Raw genomic sequence first — 15,638 nt, forward strand, 5'->3', positions numbered from 1 at the left:
CCACAAAGGTGACAGACCTCAGCGAGAACTCTCAGCTTTCTTAAAGCAAAGGATCTAAAATGTTTCACTTGCCACATGGAATTGTTTCCCTGATGGCCTTGGGGTGCCAGGACCCTGGGGTTATTTTTAATTGGCTACGTTGGTACTATTATTCTTAAATGACGAAAACATTCCCCAAGGAAATCCAAAGTGTCAGAAGGCAGATAAATATAAATGCATATATTTTTATCTATTCACTAGATTAAGGATAGGTAGTGTTTCCTATCAGGAAGCAATTCTATTTAAGAGATAAAAAGAAGAAGAGGGATGCTTTAAAAGCAGTGAGAGAAGTGAGTGTTTTCCACCCCCAGCATCCATCGAAACATTATTTTTAATTATACATGTTTATAATCATTATGTCCCCAAATAAAACTCGTCCTGTTTACCTGCTCACGCCGGCTGGCTACTGTTGGCAGCTCTGGAGTACATTTAGGTAAGTGACTTAGTTCTGGGCCCTGATTCTGCTGAAGATGCAAGTAATTCACAAACATAGAGCCTTCCACACAGACGTAAGATCGGGGCTCCCACGCAGGCCAAGGCCAACCTCGGGACACAGGCCCGTTAGGCCATCAATCCACCTGTGCATCTCACAAGTTCCACGGGCTGCCTTTGGACTGAGCCCAGGGGCTGCTGGCTCCACGCGCCACTATGAGTCCAGCAGCAGCAAGTCAGACCTCCCCAGCTGCAGCCAGCAAAGCTGCAGAACTGCTCGAGGACTTCTTGATCTATTTATATGCATCTCCACCACACTGGCAAAGGTAAAGAGAAAGTGTTAGTTGCTCAGTCATGTCCGACTCTTTGTGACCCCATGGACGGCAGCCCACCAGGCTCACTCTGTCCATGGGATTCTCCGGGCAAGAATACTGGAGTGGGTAGCCATTCCCTTCGTCAAGGGATTTTCCCAGTCCAGGAACTGAACCTGGGTCTCCTGAATTGCAAGCAGATTCTGTACCACCTGAGCCACCAGGGAAGTCCCAGCAAAGGTAAAGGGAAGGCACTAATTTATCTTTTTGTTGTTGTTGTTTGTTTCCAAAAGAGATCCTCCTTCAGTCTGGCTGAAAAACCTGTTGTTGGCACATTAAGCCTTGCAACCAACTCAGTTTTTACCAGCACTGGGGAGGCCACCCAACACGCCACAGTGTGAGTCTTGCCCTAAATCTTTTGCAAGGGAGGTCTGTCTGAGGCTCTTCTGTAGCTATTTCAACTGGTCTCGTTCCCTTTATGTCTTTTTCTCTCCAGTGTTCACCACGGCCACAGAATAACCTCCTTGGCTACAACTCAGGGGACTGGGAATCAGAAATTGACCCTGTAGCATGCGGTGCCATGTACCCGCCTCATGTATGGCTCTCAGAAGAGGACGATGTCAAGAGCCACACTGAAACACACGCCAGTTATTGCAAACAAGACAGTCCACCCCACGTGCTATCAGCATCCCAAGTGCCAAGATGGCAGTGCTTCAAGAAATGAAGTGACCGAAGATAAAGCCCACTCCAGTCAACAGCCATCATCCCGCACGTTCCGCTGAATGGCATGAGCCATCTCTAAGGCCAACCTTAATGGACAGCGGCTCTTGCAACGTTAGTATCGTGGTGACCACAGACCTAGGTTAAGCCTTTGCACCCCTCGAGAGAAAGGGGGTGCTGGTGCTGAAGCAGGGCACCTACTTCCTGGGGGCTGAGCTCTCAGCAGCTCTGCGGGTCTACTTCAAACAATTCTCTGACCCAAAAAGTCAACCGAGAGCTGAACTAATCAACACCATTCTTTATTATACAGGTTGCATCACAATAATTGAATCTTACATAATAAAAACAGGTGCGTCCATGCTGCTTTGAGATTTTTATCTTCATTAAGGGAATTCTCAAACATGAGATTTCAGGTACAGTATTTTCAAGCTTACATAATCAGTTAAAGGGTGGCTTTCCAATTTCAACTTGCTTATATTCCAGGTGGTAATTTCTCATTCCAATCAGCTGAGAATGGAGACTCGCAGTCAGAAGGGGGGAGGGGGCCAACAATTAGAAACAGCCTGCCTATTCTACACAAGCCTTTTCCGAAGGTGGGGAGAAAGACAATACCGTTGGCAGGAACATTTTACAATAGTCTTTAATTGAAAAACATGACTGGCCACTGCTTTCCCTCCCCAACCTTGCAAGTGTAGAAATGGAGGTGCAAAGACTCATTTCAACCTTTCTCCAGTTCCTGTGGTTGTGTGAACAGAGATGTAGGAAGGAACTGGCTATTCTGTTTGTATTATTTCATTACAGCCCCCAGGACTGTCTGTTGAAAGCCTGCGCAGCTTCCTATTTCTGCTAATGCTACACAGCTTTAGGACGCTCACAAGTGACAGCCACACAGGCTTTGTGGTTTCAAGGGTTACCTGGATAGCCAAGTTCATTATCCAGAGACCTGTCCCGAAGGGCAAGCCGCCAGACGAATTAGAATCTGCATGCAGTACAGAACTCCCACAGGGAGTGTGGATGGATAGAGACATGAACAGAGAAGCACAGACAGAAAAGCAAGCGGCACACTTCGGGCTTTTGAATGGCCCTTGCTACTGCCCACAGCTTGGACCTTCCGCCACATCCCTGTGAAGAGAGCGCCACACCACTGTCTCCTTGGAGGGGCCTGAGGCCACAGCCAGCTCGTGGCAAAGATTCCAACCAAAGCTGACCTGGAAGTAAGACCCTATCCTTATAGAAGTGCCCTCTTTGACTGTGTTACCTAGAACTTAAGATGCCAGGTGGGATAAGACATCCCCTAAAGGAGGTACTGAAAAGCCATTGTCAGGGTATTTACAGGGGAAATCACCATGACGCCAAAGGGAAGAATGGGCCCACATCTCCCCGCTGCCCCTGCTTCAAACAGCAGGGCCCACAGCAACCTATGTTCCTCTTGTCATCAAGTATTTCCAATGAGTGTTGACTGGAAGGGATAAATAAGAAAATTCTAATGTCCAACTCTCATAACTTCACCAGTCAAATAACTCTTTCCTATTTGGAGAGGAATACCCAGTCATTTAAGAAGTGGCTGGGTTACCATGATCTCTACTAAACAGCAAGCAACTAAACAGTCTGTCAGAAAGGGCTTCCCTTTTCAGAAGGGCTTGACTCAAGTCACAAAGAAGAACTGAAAGAAAGAAGCTGGGAAGAGCAGATGACAGACAGTCTGCCCACATCCAATGGGCCACGGGCCACTTCCACTCTGCATGTTGTCACGAAACCCCCGGAAGGAAGTCTCTCGTGTTCACTCACTTCACAACTGTGGCTGTAGAAAGTTCAGTGCTTTATAAAGCTGACAAGTTCCTTCCTCAGTGAGGCCAACAGGGAGCCACTGGGGTTTGGGGCTCACGGGTCCTCAGTGTGTGTGTTCCTGAGACGCCTGTGGCATTTGAAGGTGAACCTAAGAACTCACCTAAAATAAACCCTGTCCTTCCCAAGGACCGGACTGACCTGGCTAGGGGAGAAAAGATTCAAAACCACTGATGGGAGGAGAATGGGGCCGGGCAGTAACTACCCTGCTGTATGACCCTCCCCCGCCGGGCTGCAGGCCCTGATGGACATGTCCACCAAACAGGCAGCAAGACTGTCAGGATCTCCTTTGCTCTGCTTCCAAGAAACCAAAAAGGACCACAATCAGGGAATTGCCCACAACTGCGTCTGCTGAGCCCTGCTGATACCGAGCGGGATCCTGCAGGGCTCCTGGCCTTTCTGTGTCCCCCATTTCTTTGATTACAGGGAACAACCTTCATGCAGCCTCCATGACCTTGCCTGGGTTCCAAAGGGCAGATTCAAGCAGTTGTTAATGAGGGAAGGAAGGGGATGTGAGACCCAGGAGAAACAAACCATCAAGAGAAGCCTTGGGGTAAGATTCTGGTTCCTTATCAAGGCATACACACAACCATATCTTTGAGCTATTCTACAGAGCCTGAAACCCCCTCCAAGTGGAAGAAATTAACAATAAATGATGGTAGGCTGTACCAGCATGCAGACCCCAGACCAGCTGGACCCAAAGGTTGATGATACTGACTCCTAACCACCAATTCATTAGAAGAATGTCCATGAGTGGATCACACCCTCTTTGAGCAACTGCTATAAAACTCACTGTCTTCCCCAAGTTGGGACACATGGTTGTGAAAGCATTAGCCCACTGCTGCCCCCTTGGCTCAGCAAACTATAAAGCTATCCTCTTCTACTTCACCCAAAAGTCCATCTCTGAGATTTGATTCAGCACCAGTGTGCAGAGAAGCTGAGCTTCTGGCATCACTACTTAGAACTGTAAAGGTGAAGGCAGTGGGTGCTAAGTGGGACCTGAGCCCTTCCCTGCAACCAGGGCTGAGCTCTGAGGTTGCACATCTTGAACAAGGCTGCCTGGAGGGTAGCATATGTCCACAACATATGTCCCCCTGTCCACCTCCCAACACCCCAGGAGGCCTTAATGTGGCTACTTTTCATCCAGAGAAACAGATCTCCAATTAAGGAAATAAAGCCCAGGCCACACACAACAGCCTACACCCTCAGGTCCCTGGAAGGGATGTCTGCTGTGTCAAGGTCAGCGAGTAGGGCTATGCCATTATTGGTAAAGCAGTTACTGAACACTGCACCCTACGAGAAGCACTCTATCATGTGTCCCTGAATTTCAATCTCTCAATCATCTGTAAGATGGGCTCTCTCAGCATCCTATTTTTCAGATAAGAATACTGAGGCTCAGAGAAGTCAGGTCACTGGGAGCAAGTAAGGAACAGGTCCAGGTTCAAACCTAGGTCTTTTTGACTCTAAGTCTGATGTTCTTTTCCCTGCCTCTCAGCTGCCTACAAACCTAGAAGACCTACCCAATCTTCTCTACCCTGTGGCCACAAACCAGAGCAAAGATCCTCAGGGCCTCCCATAGAGAAGCACCTGTCCTCCCGCAGGACAGCACATGTGCTGGCCCTTCTCTGTTCACCTCAAAGTGCCCACTGACTGTAAATGGCCAGCAGAACCATTATTATAGTGGATTTCTCTTCCACATGACTAATAATTTTTATAGCATCTGTAACATGAAATGCTGAAGCTGAGTCTCTAACACGTTGGCCACCTGATGTGAAAAGCCGACTCATTAGACAAGACCCTGATGCTGGGAAAGATTGAGGGCAGGAGGAGAAGGGGGTGGCAGAGGATGAGATGGTTGGATGGCATCACCAACCAAGGGACATGAGTTTGAGCAAACTCCGGGAGATAGTGAAGGACAGGGAAGCCTGGAGTGTTGCAGTCCATGGAGTCGGAAAGTGTCGGACAAGACTTAGCGACTGAACAACAAGATGAAATGGATTGTTGTACTTATAATAAGGGAATGAACAGAATTAGCAATTTATTTACTAGGACTTATCTCTTGCTTTTAAAAACTTTTCACCTCCCAGACAAAATGCACAGCAAAACAGGAAATGATTTGAATGTATGATACACTAAACCAAACCAGAAATTTGACTCATTGGTTGGGGCTACATAGTTCTTATGTAAATATGTATAACCATATTATTTTAATAATAATAATGCTGCTGCTACTGCTGCTAAGTCGCTTCAGTCGTGTCCAACTCTATGCGACCCCATAGACGTCAGCCCACCAGGCTCCCCCGTCCCTGGGATTCTCCAGGCAAGAACTCTGGAGTGGGTTGCCATCTCCTTCTCCAACGCGTGAAAGTGAAAAGTGAAAGTGAAGTCGCTCAGTCATGTCTGACTCCTAGCGACCCCATGGACTGCAGCCCACCAGGCTCCTCCATCCATATATATATACACATATACATATATACATATATGTATGTGTGTGTGTATTTAAAATACATATTTTAAATACATATATAAATATGCATATTTAAAATACATATTTCAGATAGTAAAACAAAAAATCTGATGTGATCTGAGGGTCACCATAGTGTCTAAAAGAAATCCCAAAATTTCTACTTAGCTTTCATTATAGAAATAGTCTAAATAAGAAGTCTATTTTTAGAGTTCAAGATATCCCTGATATTACCACATGAACCTCTGAATAATAATAGCAGCTAGTATTTATTGTCTATTCGGGATTCCCTTGTGGCTCAGAGGGTAAAGAGTCTGCCCACAATTCGGGAGACCTGAGTTTGATCCCTGGGTCAGGAAGATCCCCTGGAGAAGGAAACAGCAACCCACTCCAGTATTGTTGCCTGGAAAACGCTATGGATGGAGGAGCCTGGTGGGCTACAGTCCATAGGGTTGAAAAGAGTGGGACACAGCTGAGTAAATTCACTTTCACTTTTCATGACTGTTCACCACATGTTCGTGTTCAAAGTGCTTTATGTATGCTGACTGAGTTAATGCTCACAGAAACACTATGAGTTTTACAAGCAAACACCAGTGCACAGAGGTTGAGTGAGCAACCCCAGCTCACAGAGCTGGCAGGAGGAGAGCAGGAATGGCTCCTGGGTTTTCGGACGCGTGACCAGAAAGTCACAGCTGTCTCGAGTGCTTGATGCTCTCCACCTGAGAATTCTTACCATTTAGCTTAGAGTTTGTATCATTGAGCAATACTGTTCCTCACAGAAACACCTGAGCACTCAGAGCACATCAAATACAAGCGTCTTAGAACCACATCAATTTACTTTATAAACCAAAGTCACGGATGACACTGCTTCCTGTGTATCATCTGTTTTGCAGACTTAGAGAAACAGAAAGCAAAACTAAACTCAAAGAGCAAGGATGCTATCTTCCTGGCCTACAGATTACCAAAGGCATTTCAGAGAGGGAATAAAATATAGGTGACTTGTCTTCAGAAAAGACTGAGTTCTAAACCCACCTGGGCTCCATATAATCAAAATTACCACCAAAATGCCCCTTCATATGCCCCCCAAATGACAGAATACTGTATCTGGTGAATGTAACCCTGTATAAGAACATGCATATAAATGGGTAATGCACACAAATGCACAGAATATTGTGGCTTAGACAGTACAGAATCTGCCTGCAATGAGGGAGACCTAAGTTCCATCCCTGGGTTGGGAAGATTCCTTAGAGGAGGGCATGGGAACCCACTCCAGTATTCCTGCCTGAAGAATTCGATGGACAGAGGATCCTGGCGGATCCATGGACTACAGTCCATGGGGTCACAAAGAGTCAGACACAACTGAGTGACACAGTACTACAAGATCCGGGCTTCCCTGGTGGCTCAAAAAGAACCCGCCTGCTAATGCAGGAGACACAGGAGATGCACGCTCGATCCCTGATCTGGGAAGATCCCCTGGAGAAGGAAATGGGAACCCACTCCAGTATCCTTCTTGCCTGGGAAATCCCATGGACAGAGGAGCCTGGTGAGCTAAAGTCCATGGAGTCACAAAGAGCTGGATGTGACTCAGTGACTAAACCACAACTACAAAATCCAGGGGAGTAGAAGTGATGAGACATGACGATGGGCATTTTGACTCGACTTCACAGGAGCATGGTTAGTCCATGATGTGTGCAGTTAAATCTGTGCAAGTGAAATGCGTCTGTGAATTTGGAAGTAAGGTGCTGGAGAAATGCCACTCTGTCCAGAGCCGAATTCTCCAGGGCAACAGAGGCTCAGCAGCTTGTCACTCAACTGCCCACAGTCAGGCCCAGCCCCCTGCAATCCAAGGACCACGGGCAGCTCAGCACGAGTCCCCGTGGCTCTCACAGCCTCTGCACGAGGCCTGGCACAGACCCTGGAACCAATGCCAATCTCTGCTCGCTCTCTCTTTCTAACCAGCCAACAACATTCACAGATTTTTTTTTCTTTTTTTTCCCAGGCCTACTTATATAGGGAAGGCAGCTGTGACCTCACCATTTTGGGGACATTACACTTACTCATGCCTGGCCAGTCTGCTAAGTGAACTCCATCCCTGGACGAGACAGCACCACCAAGCTTGCTTTCATAAGAAGAGCAAGAGAAAGTCACAGAGAGACTCTTGCCCAGGTGGCCTCGGCACAACAGGAAACTTACGCAGTTTCAGAACGAGACTGTTCAGGCAGCCAGCAAAAAGGTGAATTTAAATGCTGAGAAATTGATCAGCAAGGCAGGGCCGCTGCACAGAGGCCTCTGGGTCGCCCTCTTTGGAAGGTACCTAAAACTGAAGTGCAGAGAGTTACCCAATTCAGGAAACAGCTCTTGGTCCCTTCACAACTAATTCCGTTTCTTCGATTGCTAAATACACAAGAGGAAACCCCCACAGAAACTGAGGTATATACATAAAGGTGGTTGAAAGGAACTGTCAGAAACATTTTTTTCCCCTTAAGTGATTATTAGCTAAACATTTTCAACCAAGCTGTAAGGAAAAAAAAAAAAAAATCAGGGTAATTTTTTTTCTTCCTACCTGGGGCTATATAGTAATTATGCAAATGGAAGGGAATTTGTCATTTTGAGTAACCAAAGTGTGTAAAATAATTTGATTAAGGAAACTACAGTTGCAATTAGTCATTATACTAATTTGATAAGGACTTTAAAAATTGTCTCTCAGCTGTCTGCTTCTGGGTTAGATATGCCAAAAAAAAAAAAATCTTCACAATGATGCTTTAGAAATACAAAAAAAAAAAAAAAAATATATATATATATATATAGAACAAATCCAGCTGCTTCACCTTGTAAGCTCACTGAATGCTCTCAGGCCTAGGAAAAAGGTGACCAAAAGCAGTCAGATGGAACCCTGTTCACACACTCAGCCATCCGTCTCCTTCTGTTGTCACCAAAACCTCAGACTTGGTTTTTGCATAACTCTAAACACAGAGAAGCAAGTCAGGCAAGGGAGGATGAGATGGTTGGATGGCACCACTGACTCAATGGACATGAGTTTGAGCAAACTCTGGGAGACAGTGAAGGACAGGGAAGCCTGGCGTGCTGCAGTCCATGAGGTCACAAAGAGCAGGACATGACTTAGCAACTGAACAAGTCAGACAAATACTATATGATATCCCTTATATGTGGAATCTAAAATTAAAAAAAAAAATCAACTTATTTACAAAACAGAGACTCACAGTCAAAGGAAACAAACTTATGATAATCAAAGGAGAAAGGGGGGAAGCAGGATAAATTAGGAAGTTGGGATTAACAGACACACACTGCTGTATAACAAAGTAGATAAACAACAGGGATAAAGTACTGTACAGCACAGGGAACTATACTCAATGTTTTGTAATAACTTGTAACCGAAAAAATCTGAAAAAGAATATATATATATATATAGAAAAACTGAATCACTGTGCTGTCCTCCTGAAACTATACTTCAATAAAAAATAAACTATTTTAACAACTATAAAAGTTAGATTATACTTCAATAAAAATCAAGTATACTTCAATAAAAAATAAACTATTTTTTAAATTTTTATTTTGGCCTTGTTTCATGGCATGCAGGATCTTCCCTGACCGGTGATTGAACCTGTGACGCCTGCAGTGGAAGCACAGGGTGCTAGCACCAGACTGCCCAGGAAGATCCTACATTATTTTAATAACAAGCTGCAACAAAACAAAACAAAACAAAACAAAACAAGGACATCCTCCATCCTCACCCTTGGTTCACAGGAACCTCCTGTGTGCCTCACCCAGAGACTAAACTGGCCTTTTTAGGTTTTCATCCTGAAGAAATTCAAATGCATTTGTTATTGAATCTCATCCATAAGAGCCCAGAGGTGTCTGAGGTTTTAATTTCCTGCACACATCCTTATCAACTCCAGTCCTCAGTCATTTGAGGACGCACATCAACCTTTGTAAGCAAGCCTACCCTCAGTGAACGGCTTGGACTATCCCAGCAGGTCTCCACCAAACTCCATCAAGTGCACTCAATACACCTTTCTCTCCATGCAGTTTCCACAGGCCTGTGTCTTCTCCAAACAGCCCAAGAGTTTAACAGATGTTACATCCTCGCAAGTAGGTCAGTGCAGACTGGAGCCACCCAAAGCAAAGACCCAAGGAGAGGAAAATTAAATAGCATTCTCTCGTCTGCACACAGTGGCTCTCGTCTGCACACAGTGATGTTCAAATGGAATGGGTCCCCTTTTCTTAGGCAGAAAAAAAAATTTTTTTTCCAAACCAGTCAGAGGTTTAAGTGACTACCAGAGACCATCCCTGTGACTGCTGGCTATTTCCAGTTAATCGCTGGCAAGGGTAAGAGATTTCAGAATCCACAGCTGGCCCGGGTTGCACGGGAGTCACCTTATCTACATCATGATTACCATCGAGTCTAGGCATCAGGGTCTCAGCCCTTCTGCACTGCCCCAGGAGACCCGACCCCCAGGCCAAAAGTTGCCTGTCCCCTGCCTCGCTTAACAAAGGGTGGTTTTCTCCCATGTGGGTCTACCTTGAGCATGTGCAGGTTCTTAAGGGAAAACAGACACAGACACACACAGAGTCCAGCTTTTCAAAGGTGCTTCTCAAATCACAGGTGACTTCCTGCTTCATTTCTACAGTCGGGAAGTTCTACAGCTTCAGCAAAGACACTAGGTCATCTGTCTTTTCAGAAAGAAAACGGAGAAGCGAAATGAAGCCTCCAAATATTAAAGAAAAAAAAAGGCACCTGGGAAGATGAAATAATAAGGTAGTAAATGTCATAGTAAATGACATAGACTTGGAAATCAAATAGGAAATAATATCATAGGCAGAGAATCTGCCGTTACCCTTCTCTTCCTGAAAGTAAGCAGGGCCCCCAGGTGTGCCCTTCACCAGGTATCTGAAAATGCTTCCTCAGAGGGACAGGCTGATTGACAGTGTAAAGATCCCAGAGAACATACACCTTGCACATAGACCCCGTGTGCATGATCACCTATTGCACGTGGACCCGGTGGGTGTGACTGCCTACAAACACAGGTTCTCAGGTTTCCAGAAAGCCTTTCTGGAAAACCTTCTACAATGTTTCCTTCTCAAATTAGCCATGAAGAAGTCTCCCATCACTGAGGGTACCACAGCTTTTAATTCTACCTTCCAAATAACAGATGAAAAAGAAAATCAGGAGCAGCCAGAAAGAGCAAAAGCCATTGCAATCCAATTCATGGCAAGCAAACTATTCATCTTCATGAGGTTCAGGTGGCAATGGAGAGCCGAGATCAGCCGGGTAAGGCAGAGTCCTGAGCAACTGATGCCTCGACTCTTAGTAATCATAATGAATCCAATTTCCTAAGCCACTCCTTTCCTGGGCCTCCATCTGCTTTCTGCCAGTCACCTGTTGACTCCGGTTACCATACGCCTCGAACCAGGCTTTCCCTCCGCCCAGGCTGGAAATGCCGAGAGGCCCCCAGCAGGTGGACTCAATTCCTCACCAATTCTGGTATCACAGTCAACTTCCTGTCTCCCAGCGCCAGCCCTGCCACTAGTATCCACCAGTCCTCTGCTTTCTAACTTCGTAAAGGGGCTTAGGCCACTCACTTGATCGAAGCCCAGCTTCATTTCTTTCCAAAAGCCTTAAACCATTGCAAGCTAAAACTAGGCCCATGCCTTTATCATTTGTGGTATGAAAAGTTCTTTTGGTATTTTTTTTTCCCTAGATGTAAAATAATTTATAAATGGTGAGCTTCCAGATCTGTGTCCACAAATTCCCAAACCCATAACACTCTGTACACTTCAAAGAATTCAGCTTTTGCCAACAGCAGACACTATTATATGGAACATGAATAATCCACTCTATTGAGCAAAATTGGTTTGAGGCAAACTGTTAAAAACTGGAGGCAGCTGTTGATAAACACAGCCCTGGTTTAGGTATCACATACTTTGCATATGCTGTAGTACAGAACTACAGGTATTTTTATTACTGTGCATTTGCGCCTTAGTAATACATGTCTCTGTTTTAATAACAGTCAAACTCCTCCAAGGACACTCTGATATACTGACATGCTTCCCCACACCCCAAGACAGGATCACTCCCTGATTCCAAAACTGCAAAGGCCACAGGTACTGTCTACAACTATGTGTTCGAACTACAAGTGCATTTTGTAAAACAAAAATCTATACGGAAAAGAAAACGTGCTTTTGGCTACAGGGCTTACCGACAGCATACATGTCATGGATGCAGGCAGGAACTGGGATCTAAACGCCTCTCATCTGACACAGAGCAAAGAAAATGCATTTGACTTTCAGAAGCCCTGTTAAGTCTGCCACCCCAGGAACCGAGCTGAGTTTGAACAGCCCTCTCTTGTAACCACATCACTAACTTTACCCCACACCAGAGAGCTAGCCTGCTTGTACTTCCCTCTGACAGCAAGCCCCAAGTCTTAGGAGACTGTTGAGGAATGGTACAGGGCAACCAGCGACTGACCCTCATTAACTGCACCCCAAAGGCCAGGGATTAATGGGACCATCGTGCAAAGCATGGCTCTATCTGGGGATATGGCACTTCCACAGCCAAAATCTTGTCCAGTTTTATCTCCATCAAACTTGCTCACTAACACTCAAAGTCTATGACATTTGATTTCAGTTTCAGGTCAATAGTCAAGAAACGCCTTAACACTATACACTCTGAAAAATCCCGTTTAGTCAAGACAATACTCGGCTCTGGAAGTGCATTCTCTGAAACCCAAGTTGGGACCACCTTCGCGGGGCAGGAGACAGTGGGTAAAGCAGGTATTTGCCAGTGCTGAGTCATTACAAGCTGTTTCCTCTGATATGTTATGCACCCCTGGCCATTTGAACATGAATACCCCCTTTCAGAAGGCAGATGGAATCCATGTACAATGTGTACCATGGCGCAACACCCCCTTGTACGTGAGAGAGACCATGGTGGGGAATTCAGGTCTAAGAGTGGGCGGCAGAACTGCACAAACTCACAGCTGCTCTCCAGGTACTGTAACTTTATCCCAGACGCTGAGAGATGGTTAATAGGATACGAAGTGGGAATATTCCCCCTGCAGCCTCAGCTCGGATCAGTGTCCCACACTTGGGCGCCTTTTCCTCTAAACTGTTACATCCCTCCGTAATTGGCGGATGGAGAAAGCACCGGGAGAAATGATGCATAATGGATGTGTTCTCCAGGCGGCTAGAATGGGGAGTAGAGGACGCGACATGCTAAGGGGCTTTTCTTTCCTTGTGCAGGTCACCTGAAAACCGCGATGCCTTCCCCTCCAGGAGTGCTCCAGAACTCACCCTCTGGCTGTTTTTAGAAGGAGTGGGAGAGAGGGATGGTTTCACGCCCACCTGCCCGCTGCCTCTCTTCCCCGGGTCCCCCCAGCTCCCTGCCGGCATCCACGGTCCCGCCGGCTCCCCGCTCGCCCAGCAGCCCGGGCCGGCAGCTCCCCCGGCGGCCGCCTCTGCACCACTCACCAACCTCGTCGCCGGGCGGAGGTCATGCCCGCCTGCCCCCCGGCGCCCAGGCTGCCCCCTCCTCCTGCCAGCCGGGCACCTGGGAGCCGCGCTGGGGAAGGGGCCCGTGGCGGACTTGGCACGGGAGACTCACCAGGTAGGCGCCCACCGTGCCCTGCGCCAGCATCAGGGCGCACTCGGACACCAGGAAGATCTTGATGTTGGAGAAGCAGGACACCTTCTTTTTCTTCTTCTTGTTCCTCTGCGCTTCGTCCCCCTGCAGCTCGCCGCTCCGGCCGCCGCCCGACGAGCCGCCCGGCTTCTTCGCCTGCATCCTTCCCCCGCCGCCGCCGCCGCCGCTTTCCCGCTCGAGCTGGGTGTCGGGGCCGCTGCCGGGCGGGGGTGCGCGCGGCGAGGCTGCGTGCTGTCCCCGCCCCGGGCCCACGGCGGCCGCCCCCGTCCTGCCGGGGCTGGAGAGGTGGAAGGCACAGCTCCTCGCAGCCGCCGCCGCGCTCGCCCCCCTGCCTCCTCCTCTCCTCCTCCTCCGCCCTCCCTTCGCCTCCTCCTCCGGCTCGGGCTGTGCCAATCACAGGGGCTCCTCTCGCCGCCCGCCGCCGCCGCCGCCTCGCCGCCCGAGGACGCCCGCCGCTGCCATCGCCCGCTGGCTGGGGCCCGCGGGCCGCGCCTGCCCTAGTCTCCCCTTCTTCTAACGCGAGGCCCCGGCCTCGATCGCCGCTGCGCGCGTCCGCCGCGCCGCTCCGCGCCACCCGTGCGCCCCGGGGGAAGGCGCGAAGATACCGGCCTGGGGGCGCAGAGCGCGGACCTCCAGCCAAGGCTTGGGAGGGCCCGGGTGGCCCGAAGCACGCGGGAGAGGGGGAGCCCTTGCGGAGTCAGGGAGCGGGTGCTCCGGCTGGCACGAAGGCCGTGCCCGGCCCCTAGAAGGCGCTGCGGAGCGCGGGGCGCCGCCGCGGACACTGGGTGGTACTGCAAGGGGAACTCCGGGCGCCGAGGTGGGGTGCGGAGGCTCCCCCGCGGGGCGGGGACCTAGAACTCTGACCTCGGGGCACTTAGGAGGGGAGGAACGGTTTCTAGGAAGAGGGAGAAGACCGCGTACCTAGGAAAGGGTTGACGTTTTCCCCTACCAACTCCGCCCGCCCGGCTATTTCTGGGGACAGATGTTGCGCTCTGGGCCGTGGGGACGCGCCGGAGGTCAGAGCCGCTGAGGCTTCCGCAGCCTGCCGGCCTCTGCATCTGCTCTCCTAGGCCACTGGGTGTGCTCAAAGGCCCCAGACCGAAAGGAGAGAAAAGAACGGAAGCGCAGCGAGGGAGAAGTTCCATTAACCCATCCGGAGCTGCGCGGTTCATCCATCGCCCCCAGCCAAGGGGTCTAGGTGGCTGCAGGGTCGCAGCGACCCCAGCAGAGGGCCTTGTGCAGCAGGCTTGCGTGCCTGGAGCCCATCCTCAAGAATGATGTGGCCACGCGGCTAGAGGCCGCGGGAAGGTATTAGCCACAGGCCTGTCTTGGTCCCCACCCCTCCCCTAGCTTTGTGGCCAGGCCCCTTCCTTGCCTTGGCCTGAATGTCTGGGCCCCCCGTCGCAGCCACTCTTTTTAGTCATTACCAGGAGTTTGGGCCACAGGGTCTGCTGGTCCCCAGACGGCATTTGGAAGTTCAGTGAAGCCTGGAAAGGACTGGGCACTCCTGGTACTGCTGAGTACCAGGAGGCACTCAGCATCTTCCACTTGGTCCACTGGGGGGCTTAACCAATCCTTTGAAAAACCTCTCCTTGATAACTGTAGAAAATTCTGAAAGAGATGGGAATACCAGACCACCTGACCTGCCTCTTGAGAGATCTGTATGCAGGTCAGGAAGCAACAGTTAGAACTGGACATGGAACAGCAGACTGGTTCCAAATAGGAAAAGGAGTACATCAAGGCTGTATATTGTCACCCTGCTTATTTAACTTAAATGCAGAGTATATCATGAGAAATGCTGGGCTGGAAGAAGCACAAGCTAGAATCAAGATTGTCAGGAGAAATATCAATAACCTCAGATATGCAGACGACACCACCCTTATGGTAGAAAGCAAAGAAGAGCCTCTTGATGAAAGTGAAAGAGGAGAGTGAAAAAGCTGGCTTCAAGCTCAACATTCAGAAAACTAAGATCATGGCATCTGGTCCCATCACTTCATGGCAAATAGATGGGGAAACAGTGGCTGACTTTTATTTTTTGGGGCTCCAAAATCACTGCAGATGGTGATTGCAACCATGAAATTAAAAGATGCTTACTCCTTGGAAGGAAAATTTATGACCAACCTAGACATCATATTAAAAAGCAGAGACATTACTATGTCAACAAAGG

General features: G+C 48.6%; 1 protein-coding gene and 3 long non-coding RNA genes across 5 annotated transcripts in view; 2 read left to right on the forward strand and 2 right to left on the reverse strand.

Annotated features, from left to right (window-relative positions):
- LOC129634103 (uncharacterized) overlaps positions 1–12,766 on the reverse strand; it is a 41,496-nt gene extending 28,730 nt beyond the window's left edge. The window contains exons 1-3 of the long non-coding RNA XR_008705423.1: positions 10,969–12,766; positions 8,005–8,131; positions 426–788 (exon numbers count right to left, since the gene is read on the reverse strand). This is a non-coding gene — a long non-coding RNA (uncharacterized LOC129634103). The remainder of the gene's footprint in view (positions 1–425; positions 789–8,004; positions 8,132–10,968) is intronic.
- Positions 1–13,747, reverse strand: part of SLCO3A1 (solute carrier organic anion transporter family member 3A1) — a 370,800-nt gene extending 357,053 nt beyond the window's left edge. The window contains exon 1 of one of the 2 annotated variants that reach the window (XM_055556072.1): positions 13,433–13,747. In XM_055556072.1, coding sequence (XP_055412047.1) covers positions 13,433–13,612 — 180 coding nt within the window. In that variant the 5' untranslated portion in view covers positions 13,613–13,747. The remainder of the gene's footprint in view (positions 1–13,432) is intronic. The other variant, XM_055556070.1, reaches the window with a different exon arrangement.
- On the forward strand, positions 7,020–9,537 carry LOC129634106 (uncharacterized). Its single transcript, XR_008705426.1, has 3 exons — positions 7,020–7,354; positions 7,811–8,044; positions 9,409–9,537. It is a non-coding gene; the product is annotated as an uncharacterized LOC129634106 (long non-coding RNA).
- LOC129634104 (uncharacterized) lies at positions 11,357–13,172 on the forward strand. The gene is made up of 5 exons (XR_008705424.1): positions 11,357–11,495; positions 11,841–11,934; positions 12,458–12,603; positions 12,691–12,820; positions 13,072–13,172. It is a non-coding gene; the product is annotated as an uncharacterized LOC129634104 (long non-coding RNA).
- Positions 13,748–15,638: the final 1,891 nt, after the last annotated feature.

Source organism: Bubalus kerabau, chromosome 19 (genome assembly GCF_029407905.1).
Source record: "Bubalus kerabau isolate K-KA32 ecotype Philippines breed swamp buffalo chromosome 19, PCC_UOA_SB_1v2, whole genome shotgun sequence".
Taxonomy (NCBI): Eukaryota; Metazoa; Chordata; class Mammalia; order Artiodactyla; family Bovidae; genus Bubalus; species Bubalus kerabau.